The 20,268-nt window shown below is 54.7% G+C and overlaps 1 protein-coding gene across 8 annotated transcripts in view; it reads left to right on the top strand.

Moving 5' to 3' along the window:
• Positions 1-11,951, top strand: part of RASA4B (RAS p21 protein activator 4B) — a 35,100-nt gene extending 23,149 nt beyond the window's left edge. For 6 of the 8 annotated variants that reach the window (XM_033192607.1, XM_033192603.1, XM_033192608.1 and 3 more), the window contains 8 exons: positions 221-358; positions 919-1,063; positions 1,600-1,769; positions 3,771-3,908; positions 6,192-6,327; positions 9,925-10,045; positions 11,206-11,270; positions 11,381-11,951. In XM_033192607.1, the coding sequence (XP_033048498.1) occupies positions 221-358; positions 919-1,063; positions 1,600-1,769; positions 3,771-3,908; positions 6,192-6,327; positions 9,925-10,045; positions 11,206-11,270; positions 11,381-11,502 (1,035 nt within the window). In that variant the 3' untranslated portion in view covers positions 11,503-11,951. The remainder of the gene's footprint in view (positions 1-220; positions 359-918; positions 1,064-1,599; positions 1,770-3,770; positions 3,909-6,191; positions 6,328-9,924; positions 10,046-11,205; positions 11,271-11,380) is intronic. The other 2 variants (XM_033192610.1, XM_033192604.1) reach the window with 1 other exon arrangement.
• Positions 11,952-20,268: the final 8,317 nt, after the last annotated feature.

Below are 20,268 nucleotides of genomic sequence, written 5' to 3'. Positions count from 1 at the left end.
GTGCGCCCTCCACCCGCCAGGCTAGACTGGGCCGGGTTAGTCTGGGCCAGGTTGGACTGGGCTGGGGCTGCGGGCGAAGAGCTGTGAGGAACCAGGGAGCGCTGGGGAGGATGAGGGAGGCGGTGTCCCGGGGAGGGTCAGGGACAGAGCCTAAGGGGAGGGGACTGCCAGGAGCCCAGGCCTGGGGCATCCCAGCCCGCGCTCTCCCGCATCCCTGCAGAATGTACCGTTCATCGCCGTCACCAGCTTCCTGTGCCTGCGCTTCTTCTCTCCCGCCATCATGTCTCCCAAGCTCTTCCACCTGCGGGAACGCCACGCGGACGCCCGCACCAGCCGCACCCTGCTCCTGCTGGCCAAGGTGCGGGCCTTGCGGCCACGAGCGGGATGCACAGCTGGGTGTCCCACCGGGGCCCTGGCCTGGATTGCAGTGTGTTCCCTACCGGCTCCGGGGAGGCCACTGGCACGCCCACGTGGGCACTGCACTTCACGGTTTGCAAAGCCTTCCTGTGGCCACCTTGTTCCAGCTCCATCTCATGGATAAGGGAACAGGCCTGTGAGGGGTCGGAGGTGGCCAAGGCCGCCCAGCCTGTCGCTGGTGAATCCTGGGACCTTCCAACCTGGGTCTGCTTACTCAGGCTGCACCTATCTGCCCGGCACCGGGGTGGGGTACCCAGTGCAGCAGCGTCTGTTAAACCTGCAGAGGAAGGTCCAAGTGGTCCCAGTTATAAAACGGCATCAAACTCCATGATCCACTCCTCCCTGATCCCTCGTGGGGCTGGAGGGGGCCTGTGGGCATGGCCTCTGTCGCCTCTGCCTCCATCTCTAAAGCTGAGTAGCAAAGACTTGGGGGGTGGGAGGGGGTGCAGTGGTTAGGCCTCTGACCCAGCGGAGCCTGGTCCTTCCTGCTGTCACCTCCAGGCAGTCCAGAACGTGGGCAACATGGACACGCCGGCTTCCAGGGCCAAGGAGGCTTGGATGGAGCCGCTGCAGCCCACCGTGCGCCAGGGCGTGGCGCAGCTGAAGGACTTCATCACCAAGCTTGTGGACATCGAGGAGAAGGATGGTGAGCGCAGCCGTGCACAGACCCGCCCACAGCCTACTGCTGACGTTTGATCCGCCCTTGAGCCCCACGGCCCCACCCACCGCTGTTTCTGCCTCTCGTGGCCCCACCCACCGCCTGCTGTTGACATTTGCCAGGCTCCCAAACCATAGACCCACCCACCACTGTTTGTGCTTCCTGTGACCCTGCTCACTGCCTGCTGTTGACGTTTGCCCCACCCCTAGACCCATGGCCTCACCCACCATCTGTGCCTGTTGACATTTGCTCCACCCTTGAGCTCCATATTGGTCAATAGCCACCTGCTATTGACGCGTGTCCCGCCTCCAAGCCCATGCCCTGCCTACCTCAGTCCACCCGTCACCCCGCTCACCACCTGCTGTTGATGTTTGCTGCACCTTTGAGCCCCATGACCACGTCCACTGCCGGCTCTTCACACTTGCTCAGCCCTTGAGCCCCATGGCCCCGCTCACTGCTCCGCCCCCCAGCCCCGCCCTCATTCACTGGGCTCTCGATTCCCCCCTCCCTCCCTGGCCTGGCAGAGCTGGACCTGCAGCGGACGCTGAGTTTGCAGGCGCCCCCTGTGAAGGAGGGGCCACTCTTCATCCACAGGACCAAGGGCAAGGGCCCCCTCATGTCCTCCTCCTTCAAGAAGCTCTACTTCTTCCTCACCACCGAGGCCCTCAGCTTCGCCAAGACGCCCAGCTCCAAGGTGGGTAAGGAGGGAGGCCAGCAAGTGAGGCTCTGAGAGGTTATGGCACCTTAGAGGCACCTGTCCCCTTCCTTGGAGCCCACCTGAGGTCCTCTGGGGTCAGAGAAGAAAGCCAGGTGTGTGGCATCTGTACTGCTTGTCAGAACCTAGGAGGGCCGGACATGGTGGCTCACGCCTGTAATCCCAGGACTTCAGGAGACCAAGGCGGGTGGGTCACTTGAGGTCAGGAGTTCGAGACCAGCCTGGCCAACATGGACAAACCCCATCTCTACTAAAAATACAAAAATTAGCCAGGCGTGGTGATGGCTGTAGTCCCAGCTACTCGGGAGGCTGAGGCACAGGAATCCCTTGAACCCAGGAGGCGGAGGTTGCAGTGAGCCAAGATTGTGCCGCTGCACTCCAGCCTGGGCAACAGAGCAAGACTCTGTCTCAAAAAAAAAAAAAAAAAAATGGACGAAGATGATTAGACCTTACCAGGTTGTTGAGGATTAGATGAGATGATCTCCCTAAGGGTCTTGACCCAGGGCCTGGCAGGTAGTACTATTTAGGCAAATGGTATTATTAAAGATAGTACATCACCTGGGCTGCTAGGTGAGGCAGTGGCTAGGGCAACCAGGAGAGGCTTCCTGCAAGAGGCAGGAATATAGAAGCACGGAAGCTTGGTGTGGGAAGGGATCTCAAAGATCATCTTGTACAGCCCTCTCTGAGTCATGGGTCACCTCTCCTGCAAGCTCTCTTCTCCCAGGAAGGGCTGAGGACATAATTCTTCCATGGACCTGGTGACCCCTTGCTGTACACCTGCCCCCAGTCATGCAGGCTATGGGGATGGTTGGCCAGGAGTACCCAGCCTAGCCCTGGGCAGGTGCGAGTGGGCTTGGGGTAGGTGAAGGAGCTCATCACTCACCTTGTTCTCAAAGAACCAGCTCAGGGGTCCCACCAGATGAGGGGCCTGCCCCTTCCAACCGGAGATTCCTCAGATGATGATAACTAGTTTTTGAGATAGGGTCTTTCTCTGTCACCCAGGCTGTAGTGCAGTGGTGCGATCGTAGCTGACTGCAGTCTCCAACTCCTGGGCTCCAACAATCTTCCTGCCTCAGCCTCCCAAGTAGCTGGAACTACAGGCATGTGCCACCAAGCCCGGCTAATTTTCTTTAACTTTTTTTTTTTTTTTTGCACAGACGGGGTCTTGCTATGCTGCCCAGGCTGGTCTCAAACTCCTGGCCTCAAGCAGTCCTCCCGCCCCAGCCTCCCAAAGCACTCAGATGATTATTATGCATTTTCCTTGCCAGAGCTGAAAGATTTGGCTACATGGGCATTATTTAATTCTGGTCGTTTTTTTTTTTTTTTTTTTTTTTTCTGAGGTGGAGTTTCACTTTTGTGCCCAGGCCAGAGTGCAATGGTGCGATCTTGGCTCACTGCAACCTCCGCCTCCTGGGTTCAAGCGATTCTCCTGCCTCAACCTCCCGAGTAACTGGGATTACAGGCATGAGCCACCGCAGCCAGATAATTTTGTATTTTTAGTAGAGACGGGGTTTCTCCATGTTTATCAGGCTGGTCTCGAACTCCCAGCCTCAGGTGATCCACCTGCCTCGGCCTCCCAAAGTGCAGGGATTACAGGCATGAGCAACCGCGCCCAGCCAGGATATGACTATTAAAGCCTGGGACTATAAAAGCAAGTTGGAAAATTAATAAATGCAAAGTCACACAGCCTTGACCATGGCTGGATTGACTTTGTAGCCCAGGGAATACTGGCTGTCCAGACACTACCCCAAAGCTCACACCTCCCAGGCCTTCTGGGAGTGCTCCCTTGAGAGGCCAGGTCCTCCCCTCCCAGTTGCTGGGCACTTGGTCACCATCAGTCTGTGCTCTGCCCTGGCTAAGGTCACTCTGGGTCTCCCACACCTACCCCTGTTGCTGCAGAAGGGGAGGCTGAGGCCCAGAGATGGTTAATGGAATGGCCCTGGCTGGGTCCCTAAACCTCCTCCTCCCTGCCTGCCCCAGAAAAGCGCCCTCATCAAGCTAGCCAACATCCGGGCAGCGGAAAAGGTGGAGGAAAAGAGCTTTGGCAGCTCGCACGTCATGCAGGTCATCTACACGGATGATGTCGGCAGGCCCCAGACTGCCTACCTGCAGTGCAAGGTGCGGGGAGGGGAGCAGGTGCTGTGGGAGCGGCCTGAGCACTGTGGAAGTGGCTTGGGTGCTCTGGGAGAGGCCTGGTTACTGTGGGAGTGGCATGAGCCCTGTGGGAGTGGCCTGGGTGCTGGGGGAATGGCTTGAGCTCTATGGGAGGGGCCTGGGTGCTGTGGGAATGGCTTGAGCTCTGTGGGAGTGGCCTGAGTGCTGTGGGAGTGGCCTAGGTGCTATGGGAGTGGCCTGAGTGGACTGGATGAGAAAAGAGTTGATTGAGCCTCTCGCCCCCCACCAGCTACATCAAGCATCGCAGGGTTTGTCTGATCTGGGAGGTGTCGGGGACAGATGGGTGTGTGTTGTCCAGGGGTCTGAGCCCCCAGGAGGCCATGGCCCATGTCTTTCCCTGGGCATCCATGTATGTAGGTCTGTGTATGGGCCAGTGTACAGACAGGTGCATCCCTGTGATGTGAAATTTGCACGTTGCACCCGTTTGTTGGAAACTATTTCCAGATAACTGAGATCGGGGCCAGGCACGCTGGTTCATGCCGATAATCCCAGTACTCTAACCAGGGCAACAGAGCAAGACCCTGTCTCTAAAAAAGAAAGTCTGAGCGGGCACCTGTGTGTCTCTGTGTCTGTATCAATGCGTAATAATCAAACGTTATGCTCCGTGTGGCTCTGGATGCATGTTCTCAAATAACCTGCTCATCTGTTCCTTCATTAACTCATTCATTCATTTATTTAAAAAAATACTTACTGAGAACCTCCTAGGTCCCAGCCATGATTCTAGGTAAGGGGATACCATGGCAGACGAGGCAGAGTCCTGCCCTCATGGACCTGATATCCCAGGGAGAAGATGGGCCAATAAATACATGTTTCAAATGTCAGGCCAGGCACAGTCACTCATGCCTGTAGTCCCAGCACTTTTGGAGGCCAAGGTGGGAGGATGACTGGAGGCCAGGAGTTTGAGAATAGCCTAGCCAATGTAGCAAGGCCCCGTCTCTACAAAAAATAAAAAATTAGCCAGGCATGGTGGCATGCACCTGTAATCACAGCTACTTTGGAGGCTGAGGCAGGAGGATTGCCTGAGCCCAGGAGTTGGAGGCTGCAGTGAGTTGGAGGCTGCAGTGAGCTGTGATCACACCACTGCACTCCAGCCTGGGTGACAGAGTGAGACCCTGTCTCTTAAAAAAAAAAAAAGTCAGGCCGGGCGCGGTGGCTCAAGCCTGTAATCCCAGCACTTTGGGAGGCTGAGACAGGCGGATCACGAGGTCAGGAGATCGAGACCATCCTGGCTAACACGGTGAAACCCCATCTCTACTAAAAAAAATACAAAAAACTAGCCAGGCGAGGTGGCGGGCGCCTGTAGTCTCAGCTACTCCGGAGGCTGAGGCAGGAGAATGGCGTGAACCCGGGAGGCGGAGTTTGCAGTGAGCTGAGATCCGGCCACTGCACTCCAGCCTGGGCGACAGAGCAAGACTCCGTCTCAAAAAAAAAAAAAAAAGTCAAATTGTGATAGTGACTTGAAGGGAACCAGAAGGGACTAAGGGAGCAAGGGAGGGAACAGAGTGGGGTATAGCAGGAGCGGTCTACCCTATAAAGAGTGGTCAAGGAGGACCTCTGATGGGTGGCATTCAAGCAGGGACCTTGTAGGAGAGTGACCCAGATGCGTATCTAGGGCAGGAACACGTGGGACAAGTAAGAAGCCTGCAGCTGGAGGGGCAGGTGTGACCGTCCTAGAGGAAGTCACAGACCTGCCCCCTCTGTGCCCTTTCCTCTAGGGGTTCCCTTTTGGGTCAGGGTCCAGAGCCACAGGGAAAAGTACTGATATCAGGGCCACCAAATATAGTTGGCGGGTTCTGGAATACCTATGAGTGAGGCCAAGGGGCCAATGGCAGCTGAAGTCCAGCCCACACCAGCCTCCTGGGCTCCTACCATCCCGGTGCCTTTTGCGGGGACAAGTGGAGCTGCTGCCACCAAAGAGAAAAGACAGGTGGGAGAGGAGAACATGAGGTCTTGCTGTGTTGCCCAGGCTGGTCTTGAATTCCTGGGTTCAAGCGATCCTCCCACCTCGGCCTCCCAAAGTGCTGGGATTGTAGGAGTGAGCCACCGCACCTGCTCTCCAGGCCATGTGCCCAGGCATGGGCCACGTTACCCTGGAGGAAGGGCAGCCTCTCCTAATTCACTCAAAGCTGCTGGGTTGGGGTGGTGGGGAACATGGCATCTGGCATTAGGAGGGCTTCCTGGAGGAGGTGACGTCTGAACAGGCCTCCCCCTCCCCCTCCCCTGCAGTGTGTGAACGAGCTGAACCAGTGGCTGTCTGCGCTGCGGAAGGTGAGCATCAACAACACCGGCCTGCTGGGCTCCTACCACCCTGGCATCTTCCGTGGGGACAAGTGGAGCTGCTGCCACCAAAAAGAGAAGACAGGTGGGAGAGGAGGCCTGGACACCAGGCTCTGCATCCATCCACTGCGAGATCGGGCCTCTAGCTGAACGACAGGGCCCTGAGCCCTGCTGTGCACCTGCAGGGACCTAACCCAAGGAATGGTGGCCCCTCCAGGTGCTCTGGGCAGAAAGGGTCCCATGGACCAGGTGGTTTGGGAAATGCCACGCGTTGCGTGTGATGCATATGAGTGAATTCGCTGACGACTCTAAGGAGGCCCAAAAACATGTTAGAATCCCATTTCTTTTTCTTCTTCTTCTTCTTCTTTTTTTTTTTTTTTCAGACCGACTGTCACTCTGTTGCCCAGACTAGAGTGCAATGGCACAATCTCAGCTCACTGCAACCTCCACCTCTCAGGGTCAAGCAATTCTCCTGCCTCATCTTCCCCAGTAGCTGGGATTACAGCCACTCGCCACCAAGCCTAGCTAATTTTTTTGTATTTTTACTAGAGATGGGGTTTCACCATGTTGGTCAAGCTGTTCTTGTTTTTGTTGTTGTTGTTTGATACTGAGTCTAGCTCTATCATCCAGGCTGGAGTGCAGTGGTGAGATCTTGGCTTACTGCAACCTCTGCCTCCCAGGTTCAAGTGATTCTCCTGCCTCAGCCTCCCAAGTACCACGGGTACAAGCCACTGCACTCAGCTAATTTTTGTATTTTTAGTAGAGATGGGGTGTTACCATGTTGGTCAGGCTGGTCTCCAACTCCTGACCTCGTGATCCGCCTGCCTCGGCCTCCCAAAGTGCTGGGATTACAGGCGTGAGCCACCGCGCCCAGCCTAGAATTCCATTTCTAACGCTGTTTAACCCAGCACTTCCCAAACTCATTTGACAGGGAACTCTTCTCTTCCCCAACGAGCTTCTTACAGAACCGGTATTCTGAGGAACACACTTGAGGAACCCCCTGCTAATGAGAGCCAGAGAGCCCTGGGTTTGCACACCCCCATGCTGGCGGTCTCAATCCAGAGCTGTGGGTGGGAGGGGACCCTGAGCCTTGGGCACTAGAGGGATGGCAGAGAGGAGCTTCTAGAAGGACTCCATACTCTGTAGTACTCTAGCTTCTAGCACCTGTGGCTTTATTTATTTATTTATTTATTTATTTTTTGAGACAGAGTCTCGCTCTGTCGCCCAGGCTGGAGTGCAGTGGCGCGATCTTGGCTCACTGCAAGCTCCGCCTCCCGGGTTCACGCCATTCCCCTGCCTCAGCCTCCCGAGTAGCTGGGACTACAGGCGCCCACCACCATGTCCAGCTAAATTTTTTTGTATTTTTAGTAGAGACGGGCTTTCACCATGTTAGCCAGGATGGTCTTGATCTCCCGACCTCGTGATCTGCCCGCCTCGGCCTCCCAAAGTGCTGCGATTATAGGCGTGAGCCACCGCGCCCGGCCTTTGTACCAGTGGCTCTTGAGTACTTGAAATGTGACTTGAGGAGCTGAGGGGTTTTTTTTTGTTTAATTTTGTAAAACAGGGTCTTGCTCTGTTGCCCAGGCTGGAGTGCAGTGGCATGATCATAGCTCACTGCAGTCTCCAACTCCTGGGCTCAAGCAATCCTCCTAACTCAGCCTCTGAGTAGATTGGAACTACAGGCATGCGTCACCACACCTGGCTCTTTTAAAAAAATTTTTTTTAGAGGTGAGGTCTTGCTATGTTGTCCAGGCTGGTCTTGAATTCCCAGGCTCAAGCAATCCTCCTGCCTCGGCTTTCCAAACTGCTGGGATTGTAGGAGGGAGCCACCACATCTGGCCTGAGTTTTACATTTTTAAAAATGTTGTTTTGGCCAGGTGTGGTGGTGGCTCATGCCTATAATCCTAACACTTTGGGAGGCCAAGGCGGGCAGATTGCCTGAGCTCAGGAGTTCGAGATGAGCCTAGGCAACATGGTGAAACCCCGTCTCTACTAAAATACAAACAAACAAATAAATAAGCAAGCCAAGTGTAGCAGCGTAGGCCTGTAGTCCCAGCTACTCAGGAGGCTGAGGCAGGAGAATTGTTTGAACTCGGGAGGCAGAGGTTGCAGTGAGCCAAGATGGTGCCACTGCACTGCAGCCCGGCGACAGAGCAAGACTCCATTGCAAAAAAAAAAACAACAAACAAACAAAAAAAGTTGTTTTAATTTTAATTAACTCAAATAGCTTCATGTGGCTAGCTGCCACCTTGTAGAACAGCACAGTTCTAGAACTTTTGAGACCTTCTCCCTGTTATCCACACTTACTTTACAGAGTAGACTCAGCACTTGGAGTCCCCTGGCCTTCGGGCCAGGCCAAACGTTGGTCCCCAGAGCCCAGTGTGGCAGAGGCCATTGAAAGCTGACCCAGCCACTCTAGCCCAGCCCTGGATTTATGGTCAAGTCATGTATAGGGATGGGTGACATTTTTGTTATTGTTTTTGTTTTGAGTAGGTTCTCTCACTCTGTCACCCAGGCTGGAGTGCAGTGGCACAATCATAGCTCACTCCAGCCTTGACCTCCTGGGCTCAAGCAATCCTCCTGCCTCAGCCTCCTGCACAGCTGGGACTACAGGCACATGCCACCACACCCAGCTAATTTTTTATTTTATTTTTTTATAGAGTCAGGGTCTCACTATGTTGCCCAATCTGGTCTTGAACTCCTGGCCTCAAGCTCTCTTCCTGCCTTAGCCTCCCAAAGTGCTGGGATTACAGGGGTGAGCCACTGTGCCCGGCCTCTGGGTGACTCTTTGCAAAGGCATTGCTGGCTGGCTGATACGACCTGCAGCCTCTGCCTAGAACCATCATAGCGATACTCTCATTGGCAATGTGGGACCCACTGTGGCCCAAGAGACAGGGCCTGTTATTCCACTGTGTGGAGGAGAAGCTGAGGCTTAGGGAAGGCAGATGACTTGGCAAGGTCATAAAGACAGCAAGCTGCAGGACCAGCTCACTGTAAGGCATGAACCTCATGGTGAGGCCCACCTCACCATGACGTTAACATTTCAGCCTGCTCCCTTCCAGGCAGGCAGCTTTCCAGAAAGTTACCCAGCTCCCTGGCCAGGCGCGGTGGCTCACGCCTGTAATCCCAGCACTTTGGGAGGCCCAGGCGGGCGGATCACGAGGTCAGGAGATCAAGACCATCCTGGCTAACACTGTGAAACCCCATCTCTACTAAAAATACAAAAAAATTAGTCAGGCGTGGTGGCCGACGCCTGTAGTCCCAGCTACTCAGGAGGCTGAGGCAGGAGAATGACGTGAACCCAGGAGGCGGAGCTTGCAGTGAGTCCAGATTGTGCCACTGCACTCCAGCTTGGGTGACAGAGCGAGACTGTCTCAAAAAAAAAAAAAAAAAAAAGTTACCCGGCTCCCCCAGTCATATCCTGATGACATCCATGCTCCGCAGTCACGCATCCCGTGGTGCAGAGGCTGACCCCAGGAGAAGCTGCTGCCCCGAGGGTACGGAGCCGAGGCAGGGCCTGGGTCAGACTTACCAGGCTGTGCTCCCAGCCCTGCCCTCACCAGGGACCCCCAAGTGCATCTCTCTCCCCTCCAGGCCTCCGTTTCTCCATCTATGCAACCAGAAAGTTGGACATGGTAGTCCCAAGAGTCTGCTTGTGACTTTGCCCTCTCTGTGCCCCCAGGTCAGGGCTGCGATAAGACCCGATCACGGGTGACCCTGCAGGAGTGGAATGACCCTCTTGACCATGACCTTGAGGCCCAGCTCATCTACCGGCACCTGCTGGGCGTGGAGGCCATGCTGTGGTGAGTCCCACCCAGGAGAGCCTGTGCAGCCCGGGGAACGTGCCAGGCTTGGGGCTGCTCCATGGTGGCTGGTCACCTCTCTGCTAATTGGCCACATCTGGGGAGGGCACCAGGAGTACCTCTCTACAGCACGAGGCCAACTCAGGTTAGGACGGAGGCCCCAAGGGTCAGGGCTATGCCTGCTTCATGTTGTGTGCTGAGCCCCGCTTGCAACCTGGCCAGCTGTTCCCCCGGGCCCTTGTAGCACAGGCACAGCCTCAGCCAGCTCCCTGAATCCTTGACCATCTTGCTGCATCCAGTGGTTCTCAGCCCTGGCAGAAGCTTAGAAAAAACAGGATGCTTTTAAAGATCAGCTTTAAAAAACAGGATGCCAAGGCCCCATTCAATCAGGGTCTCTGGAGATGCGGCCGGTACTGGGATACTTCAAGGTGATCCAGTGCTTCCCACACGCTCAGCTTCCCCTGAGCCAGCTGGAGCCTGAGCTCGTTCATCTCTCACACCCCTACACCCTGCGAGGAGGAAGGGTGTGGTCCTCCCCATTCCTCATCGACTCTTCCGGGGTTTATCTCTGCCCTCAAAACCCACAAAGGTGGGGTGCGGTGGCTCATGCCTGTTATCCCGGCTCTTTGGGAGATGGAGGCAGGCGGATCGTTTGAAATCAGGAGTTTGAAACCAGCCTGGCCAACATGGCGAAATCTCATCTCTACTAAAAATACAAAAATTAACTGGGCGTGGTGGAGGGTTCCTGTAATCCCAGCTACTCGGGAGGCTGAGGCAGGAGAATTACTTGAATCCAGGAGGTGGAAGTTGCAGTGAGCTCAGATTGCGCCACTGCACTCCAGCCTGGACCACAGAGCAAGACTCCATCTCAAACAAAACAAATCAAAACAAAAAAAAATCCAAAGGGCATTCTGGTCATCCCACAGTGGTGTGGGGAGGAGTAGGAGACACAGGGAGGGAGAAGGGGCAAGGTGGCCTAGGGCCGAGGCTGGGCCCGTGTGTCCTCTTCATAGACAAAGAGTCAGCCCTGCCATCACCCCCAAGCCACCTCTAGCCCAGGAGGCCCATGCTGGGTCACCCCCAGCCTTCCCACAAGGACACCAGAAGCTCTGGCAGGGCAGGTGGAGGATGCTGGCCCTCACTCTGACCTCCCCCCACAGGGAGAGGCACCGGGAGCTGAGCAGGGGCGCAGAGGCAGGCACGGTGACTGCGAGTCCTGGCGAAGGTAGGTCCTGCCCACCTGGGACTTGCTCGTGGCCAGAACCCCCTCCAGGGATGCACGGGTGGGGTCCTCGGGCTCACTCCCAGGGCCCTCACGGTTGCCTCTGCCCGCAGCTCCCAAGGACTCACTGGCCCAGCTGCTCCGCGTGCTGCAGGACCTCCGGGAGGCCCATAGCTCCAGCCCGGCCGGCTCCCCGCCCTCAGAGCCCAACTGCCTCCTGGAGCTGCAGACGTGAGGCCCGCCCTGCGCTCCCGTTGCTGAGTCCCCTGCCAAGCGCTCGGACCCCCCACCGGACTCTCTGCACCCCTCACCCCTGTCCTCCTCATTAGGGTGCAGGGCCTAGGTCTCTTCCATGTGGGGGAGAGGGGGAGTCAGGAATAAGGGGATCCCCAGAAGTGCAGAGCTGAGTAGGCCTGGGCCTGTCATGGCCGGCCTGAAGTGTCCCTGGCTCCCTACAGCCGCTGCAGCCATCACTGCCTCTCCAGGGACCCTCCTCTCCCGCCTAGGACAGACCCAGCCAGAACCACCGCTAGGACGGACCACACCCAGGGGTCTGGCCTCCAGGGACCTAGAGAATGGGAGGGAGAACGGGCCCCCAGGAGACCCGGCCGCCACCCCACCCGCTACCCTTGGGTGGCACAGGGCTGTGCTGTTGCCAACAGTAAACCTGCTGTTACTGTCCAGGCTGTAGGGTCTTGTGATGGGGGTCTGGGGAGAAAGTGGGCCCGGGGGAACCTCGGAGGCCGTCGGTGGATGTGCCAAGGATAGGGCTGACAGCATGGGCCTGGGCATCCCTGTTCCCCACTCTTTCTTCCCCCTACTCATCTGGGGTCAGGGACTCCTTTCCCTTCCCAGTTGCTGTCCCCACCATGTCCCTGGGTCCCCTCTTCCATGCCCCACAGGCCACAGAGCCCAGTGTGTCCAACCAGCTGTTCTCTCCTCAAAGCAGCCCCCAAGCAAGTCCCTTCTCTAGGGTGTCTCTGAGGACAGCACCGAGGCGGGGCTCAGAGACCCCATTCCTCTTCACGTAGCCCTTACCCCAAGCCCATTAGCTGTGTGGCTGGCAGTGTTGGCCCTGTGGAGGCTCCTGTCCCCCCAACCTTTGTGTCACATGGGCTGCCAGGCTTAGCTCCCAGCTGCGTCCACAGTGACCTGGATCAGGGTGGGGATAAGGCCTGGACCCTCCTTCTCCAGAAGACCTTCAGCTCCTGCCTTGCCACGCAGTCACCTCCTTCCCCACTCTGACCCCAGATCCCAAGGGCCCACCCTTGCCCCAGCCCCTTCCTGGCCTCATGGGGTTTCTCTGATGCCTTCATCATAGAGGCCCCGGGCTGGTCCGACGGTCAGCAAAACTTGACTGTGGCCTGGTCCGCACTCTTGGGGACTTAGAGCCCCTGGTGTCCTGGGATCTGGCCTGCCTGTCTTTGGTCATTCCCTGTGGTCCCCCACCAGCTCCCCCCCCATAGGGCTACCCACTAAGCCCTGCCCCCAGCCCAAGAGGAGCCCTGTGGGGCAGTGATGTCTGGCCACTGGCTCACACTGATGACTTGGTCCTGGGGTGGCAGAAGCAGCAGGTGACAGGAGCAGGGCCCCTGTCCCTCTCTTCCGGCCCTGTGGTACCCAAGCCACACATTGTGCCTGCTCTTGGGGCTGACCTGCTACAGGGACCACCAGCCACTGCTACTGTGGGCCGCCCCGGGGCAGGGTGAGCAGGGCCTTTGTGCCTTATGAGGACACAGAAGTCCCTGAGGCCCCCAGACCTGGCTCAGCCAACCTCCTTCCTCCCCCGGCTGCCCCCCACTCGAAAGCTGCCTCCTTCCCAGTGCCCATCGGCTCCAGGCTCCTCACAACAGCAGCTCAGACACAGGGCGCCTCCAGGTGGTCCCAGCCTCCAGGAGGGTACTGTTTTCACATCTGCCTGCATCCATTCATTCATTCATTCCTCACCTTTACCCTGTTATCTGTATCTTGTTTAAGCTACCAGGAAGGAAAGGGAAGAAGAGATCAGGAAACTGGGACCCTCAGAAGGGAGGAGTGGGCTTGGAACTTAGACATCCACCTCAGAGCTCAAATAAGTTGTTTAAAATCACATTCGGCCGGGCGCGGTGGCTCAAGCCTGTAATCCCAGCACTTTGGGAGGCCGAGACGGGCGGATCACGAGGTCAGGAGATCCAGACCATCCTGGCTAACACGGTGAAACCCCATCTCTACTAAAAAATACAAAAACTAGCCGGGCGAGGTGGCAGGCGCCTGTAGTCCCAGCTACTTGGGAGGCTGAGGCAGGAGAATGGTGTAAACCCGGGAGGCGGAGCTTGCAGTGAGCTGAGATCTGGTCACTGCACTCCAGCCTGGGGGACAGAGCAAGACTCCGTCTCAAAAAAAATAAATAAATAAAATAAAATCACATTCAATTTTCAGATGAAGGGGAACTTTATAGATTCTTTTTTTTCTTTTTCTTTTTTTTTTTTTTTTTGAGACAGTCTCACTCTGTCACCCAGGCTGGAGTGCAGTGGCTCGATCTTGGCTCACTGCAACCTCTGCCTCCCAGGTTCAAACGATTCTCCTGCCTCAGCCTCCCAAGTAGCTGGGATTACAGGCGCCTGCCATCACGCCCGGCTAATTCTTGTATTTTTAGTAGAGATGGGGTTTCTCCATGTTGGCCAGACTGGTCTTGAACTCCTGACCTCAGGTGGTCTGACCTCCTTGACCTCCCAAAGTGCTGAGATTACAGTTGCGAGCCACTGTGCATGGCCAGGACTTTATAATTAAAAGTGAAGCTGGGTGTGACGGTGCACACCTGTAGTCCCAGCTACTCAGGAGGCCAAGGCAGAAGGATCACCTTGAGGCCAGACTGGGCAACATAGCAAAACCTAGTCCCTAAAATGAATTTAAAAAGAAAAAAAGGAAAATAAAGGAGACTTGAGATTTTTGAACTAAATAGTGGTGATGGCTACACATTGTAAATGTAATTAACACCACTGAGTTAAACACTTAAAATGGTTAAAATGGCAAATTTTATATTATACCTATTTTACTACAATAAAAAGTATAAAAGAGAGACTTAAGATACTTAGGTGACTTACAGCAACCAATTGCAACACAACAAAATGTTAAGAAATGACCTTTGCCGGGCGCGGTGGCTCAAGCCTGTAATCCCAGCACTTTGGGAGGCTGAGACGGGCGGATCGCGAGGTCAGGAAATCGAGACCATCCTGGCTAACATGGTGAAACCCCGTCTCTACTAAAAAATACAAAAAAAAAAAAAAAAATAGCGGGCGAGGTGGCGGGCGCCTGTAGTCCCAGTTACTCGGGAGGCTGAGGCAGGAGAATGGCGTAAAACCCGGGAGGCGGAGCTTGCAGTGAGCTGAGATCCGGCCACTGCACTCCAGCCCGGGTGACAGAGCGAGACTCCATCTCAAAAAAAAAAAAAAAAAAAAAAAGAAATGACCTTTTATGAGGCAATTGGAAATTTGAACATTGATCAACTATAGGATGATTAGAATTATTAATTTTGTAAAGGTGTGATAAGATACTGCACTTGGCTGGGCATGGTGGCACATGCCTGTAATCCCAGCTACTTGGGAGGCTGAGGTGGGAGAATCGCTTGAGCTCAGGAATTCGAGACAAGCCTGGGCAACATGGTGAAACCCCCGTCTTTACAAAAACAAACAAACAAAAAGATACTGCAGTTGTGTTGTAAGAGTCCTTATCTTTCAGAGCTACATAGTGGAATATTTATGGAATATTTAGGATAAATGATATGGGCATTTGGGATTTGCTGCAAAATGATCCAGAGGCAGGGTTCGGGGAAGAGGTAGAGATGAGACAAGAGGTAGAGGGGAAACGTAGAGGTAGCCACGAGCTGATAATTACGGAAGAGAGATGTGGAGTAGGTGGGGGCTCATTAACCTGCATAGTCTAGTTTTGTGTATCTTTTAACTTTTCAAGAATAAAAAAGCTTAAAAAGTATACGTGGCCGGGCGCGGTGGCTCAAGCCTGTAATCCCAGCACTTTGGGAGGCCGAGACGGGCGGATCACGAGGTCAGGAGATCCAGACCATCCTGGCTAACACGGTGAAACCCCGTCTCTACTAAAAAATACAGAAAAAAAAGCCGGGCGAGGTGGCGGGCGCCTGTAGTCCCAGCTACTCGGGAGGCTGAGGCAGGAGAATGGCGTAAACCCGGGAGGCGGAGCTTGCAGTGAGCTGAGATCCGGCCACTGCACTCCAGTCTGGGCGACAGAGCGAAACTCCGTCTCAAAAAAAAAAAAAAAAAAAAAAAGTATACGTGTCCTGGTCTTACCAGAGACTCACCCACAGCCAGCCTCCAGCCAGGGAGGGCCAGGTTTGCATTTCTTTTTTTTTTTTTTTTTTTTTTTTTTTTTTTTTTTTTTTTTTTTTTTTTTTTTTGAGGCGGAGTCTCGCTCTGTCGCCGGGCTGGAGTGCAGTGACCGGACTCAGCTCACTGCAAGCTCCGCCTCCCGGGTTCAGCCATTCTCCTGCCTCAGCCTCCAAGTAGCGGGGACTACAGGCGCCCGCCATCTCGCCGGCTAGTTTTTGTATTTTAGTAGAGACGGGGTTTCACTGGTTAGCCAGGATGGTCTCGATCTCCTGACCTCGTGATCCGCCGTCTCGGCCTCCCAAAGTGCTGGGTTACAGGCTTGAGCCACCGCGCCCGCCCAGGTTTGCATTTTCACGTATGTCACACTCCTCTGCACTCTCAACTTGGAGAGCTTCAAACAGGGAAACCCCAAGCCCTGCTGGCTTCTGCCACCGCCTGAGCAGAAGCATGGGTCCCCCCGGTCACCGCCTCACCACCCTCAATCTGATCTCACCGTACACAGCAAACCCCAGTGTAATTAACAAGACTGAGGATACCTGTAATCCCAGCACTTTGGGAGGCTGAGGCGGACGGGTCACCTGAGTTCAGGAGTTCGAGACCAGTCTGGCAAACCATGGCCAACATGGTGAAAGCCCAGTCTCTACTGAAAACACAGAAATTAGCTGGGTGCGGTGGTGCGCATTGTAATCCCTACTACTTGGGAGAATCAGATTGAACCTGGGAGGCGGAGGTTGCAGTGATCCGAGATCACGCCACTGCACTCCAGCCTAGGTGACAGAGTGAGTCTCCATCTCAAAAAAAAAAAAAAAAGAGGAGAGACAGAGTCTTCAGTCTTCCAGAACATTTTTTTTTTTTGAGACAGAGTCTCACTGTGTTGTCCAGGCTGGAGTGCAGTGGAGTGATCATAGCTCACTGCAGCCTCCAGCTCCTGAGTTCAAGTGATCCTCCTGCCTCAGCCTTCTGAGTAGCTGGGACTACAAGTGTGCACCATCATGCCCATTTTTGTACTTTTGGTAGAGACAGGGTCTCACCATGTTGTCCAGCTTGGTCTCCAAACTCCTGGGCTCAAGCCATCCTCCCACTTCAGCCTCCCAGAGTGCTAGGATTACAAGACCACCGCACCCAGCCACGAACACATTCTCAAAGCTCATCCAAGCAAACTCTGAGCCTCCCCTCTTTGTCCTTATCCTAGGACAGCCCCCAAAGTCCCAGGGTTCAGACATGACCCCTGACCTGGCTGCCCAGCTAGGTTCTGGGGCAGGGCCAGTGGGGCAGCCTGTATACCTTGGCTCTTCCAGGAACTGTTGAAAGGTAAAGAGGGCCGGGCACGGTGGCTCACGCCTGTAATCCCAGTACTTTGGGAGGCCAAGGTGGGTGGATCACCTGAGGTCAGGAGTTCAAGACCAGCCTGGCCAACATGGTGAAACCTTGTCTCTACTAAAAATACAACAATTAGCTGGGCGTGGTGGCAGCTGCCTGTAATCACAGCTACTCGGGAGGCTAAGGCAGGAGAACTGCTTGAACCCAGGAGGTGGAGGTTGCAGTGAGCCAAGATTGTTACGCTGCACTCCAGCCTGGGTGACAGAGAGACCCTGTCTCAAAAAAAAAAAAAAAAAAAAAAAAGGTCAAGGGGAGATTTAGATTCAAGTGGCCTGCCCTCTCCCTCTTCCCTATGGCTTTTGGGGCCATATCAATGTTTTCTCCTGGCTGTGGCCTTGGTGGATACCATTTCCCCCTTAAGCAGCCCACCAGCCTGACCCCTTAGAGCTTCATAGCCTCCTGTGGTATGCCATCCTATGGGCCTCCTAAGCCTTTTTGCTGGATTGGGTCTCTCCCCTCCTTTCCTGGCCCAAGGCCTGGGTCCAGGGACGGCTGAGCCTGATGCAGCCCCCACCCCACCCTAAATCACCAGCACGTGGTTCTCTGGCTACTTCCTGAGGGGTACACAAAAATCCTCATACTTGTTGGATCTCATTGGGTTTCAAGGACCTACTGTCCAGGAAGTATGGCCTCCAGGGTCTCCTGAGCCTAAATGCAGGCAGTGATAGGGAAAGAGGCGTGGACTTATTAGGGCTACAAGTGGAAACCTGGATCTTGAGTGCACACACACAGCCACCCTTCTGGAAGCATCCACCACGCCTCTCCTCCCCTCCCCAGATCCTGGCCCCCGGTTCTCCTCTCAGGCCCTGAGCAGAGCTGCCCATAGCCCGGGATGCCACATTGTTTCTGGAGGCCACCTGGCAAAGTGAGAGGAACAGGAGAGGGTTTACCTCCCATCTGCCCCGTGAGACTCCCAGAGACTTCACGCCTCCCAGAAACTTCAAGGCCTGGCATTCAACTGGGGCCTGGGGCAGGTTCCCAGATGGTCTTTTTGTTGTTGTTGTTTGTTTGTTTGTTTTTTGAGATGGAGTCTCGCTCTGTTGCCCAGGCTGGAGTGCAGTGGTGTGATCTCAACTCACTGCAACCTCCACCTCCCGAGTTGAGGCGATTCTCCTGCCTCAGCCTCCTGAGTAGCTGGGATTACAGGCACATGCCACCACTCCCAGCTAATATTTTGTCTTTTTTTTCAGTAGAGATGGGGTTTCATCATGTTGGCCATGCTTGTTTCAAACTCCTGACCTCAGATGATCCTTCTGCCTCAGCCTCCCAAAGTGCTGAGATTACAGGTGTGAGCCACTGCACCGGGACCCCCCTTTTTTTTCTTTTTTTCTTTTTTTTGAGACAGAGTCTCCCTCTGTTACCCAGGTTGGAGGATAGTGGCACATTCTCGGCTCACTGCAACCTCTGCCTTCCAAGTTCAAGTGATTCTCCCACCTCAGCCTCCTGAGCAGCTGGAATTACAGGCGCCCACCACCACACCTGACTAATTTTTGTATTTTTAGTAGAGACGGGGTTTCCCCATGTTGGCCAGGCTGGTTTTGGACTCCTGAACTCAAGTGATACGCCCACCTCATCCTCACAAAGTGCTGGGATTACAGGCGTGAGCCACCACGCTCAGTCCCAGATGTCTTGAGGATCTGATTGGACCCCCAGGCAAGTATCTGCAGCCCAGGGGGCCGGTGTTCACCACAGGACAGGCACCCTGGGAAGGCTTAAGCGGACCCAGCTCACCCAGTACCTGTTTCTCTCAACCTCTTAGGAAATCTGAACAGGTATGCAGCAACCACCTCTGGACAAAGCCTTGTCAAAGTATAATTTTCAAATATGTCAAAAAGATGACTCATATATAGCATGAACACGTATCAAAGATCTATTATGCACCAATTCAGAGAAAGAGTGGGAACTCTGATTCATGGATCATTTTGAGAAGCTGGGTACATGTATTTCATGTATTTGTAAGCATTTCTTTGTTTTGTTTTGTTTTTGAGACAGGGTCTCGTTCTGCCACCCAGACTGGAGTGCGGTGGTGCAATCATAGCTCAGTGCAGCCTCTTTCTCCTAGGCTCAAGCAATCCTGTTGCTTCAGCCTCCCAAGTAAATGGAACTACAGGCACACACTACTATGCCCAGCTGATTTTTTTAATTTTTAGCAGAGACAAGATTTTGCTATATTGCCCAGGCTAGTTTCAAACTCCTGGGCTCAAGCAATCCTCCTTCCTCAGCCTCCCTAAGTGCTGGGACTACAGATGTGAGCCACTGGTGCCTGGCCCGTAAGCATTTTAAGAGAAGAATGCTAGAATAAGATTGTGATGTTAGATTCAAAACTGGTTAATAAAGTTTTCTTTTCTTTTTCAGACGGAGTCTCGCTCTGTCGCCCAGGCTGGAGTGCAGTGGTGCAATCTCGGCTCACTGCAACCTCCACCTCCCGGGTTCAAGCGATTCTCCTGCCTCAGCCTCCCAAGTAGCTGGGATTACAGGCATGCATGCCCAGCTAATTTTTATATTTTTAGTAGAGACGGGGTTTCACCATGTTGAAGACCAGCCTGGGCAACATAGGAAGACCCCCCATGTCTCCCCTAAAAAAAAAAAAAATTGCTGGGTGTGATGGCACATGCCTGCAGTCCTAACTACTCGGGAGGCTAAGGTAGGAGGATCTCTGGAGCCCAGGAGTTGGAGGCTGCATGATGGCGCCACTGCACTCCAGCCTGGGCGACAGAGGGAGACACCGTCTCTAAATAATAATAATAATAATATATAAAAAGATATACGTAACCCTCCGGGCTCCCCTCTCACTTCTGTATACACCTGCCTCCTTCTGCATCCGTCACCCAATTGTTCCTCCCGGCTAACAAGCCGGTGGCACCCCCAAGGCAGGGGTCCTGCAGCAGTCGGTGTAGGCAGCCTGCGCAGAAGGCTCATCATAGATCTGCCTCTGGCCACGAGATCTTCTGCTCCCACTACGGTTACCAGCCGCAGCTGTCCACTACCCCTTAGCTGTATTCTCTCTATTCAGGGGCTTACTGCTGCGCACTCTAAAGGGGTGCAAGTTTCCAAAGAGAGATCAAGGGATATGGGGAGCGGAGAAAGGTACAGCTTGGGGTTCCCGCTCAGCCAGGACTAGGAGGTCTCTGTGGGGGCAGAACAGCCCTCCTAGCGCTCTGAGCAAGCGCCGAAGAGCGCCCACGGGGGAAAGCCACGCCGAGGGGAGGCGGTGGTGTGTGTGGGGTGGGGGGGAGGGCCTCCCGACTGACGCATGCGCAAAGGCAAGGGCCTCCCTCAAG

Source organism: Trachypithecus francoisi, unplaced genomic scaffold, assembly GCF_009764315.1.
Source record: "Trachypithecus francoisi isolate TF-2019V2 unplaced genomic scaffold, Tfra_2.0 Lachesis_group4, whole genome shotgun sequence".
Classification (NCBI taxonomy): domain Eukaryota; kingdom Metazoa; phylum Chordata; class Mammalia; order Primates; family Cercopithecidae; genus Trachypithecus; species Trachypithecus francoisi.
Note: the sequence above shows the minus strand (reverse complement) of the source record. Positions and strands in the feature narration are given on the sequence as shown.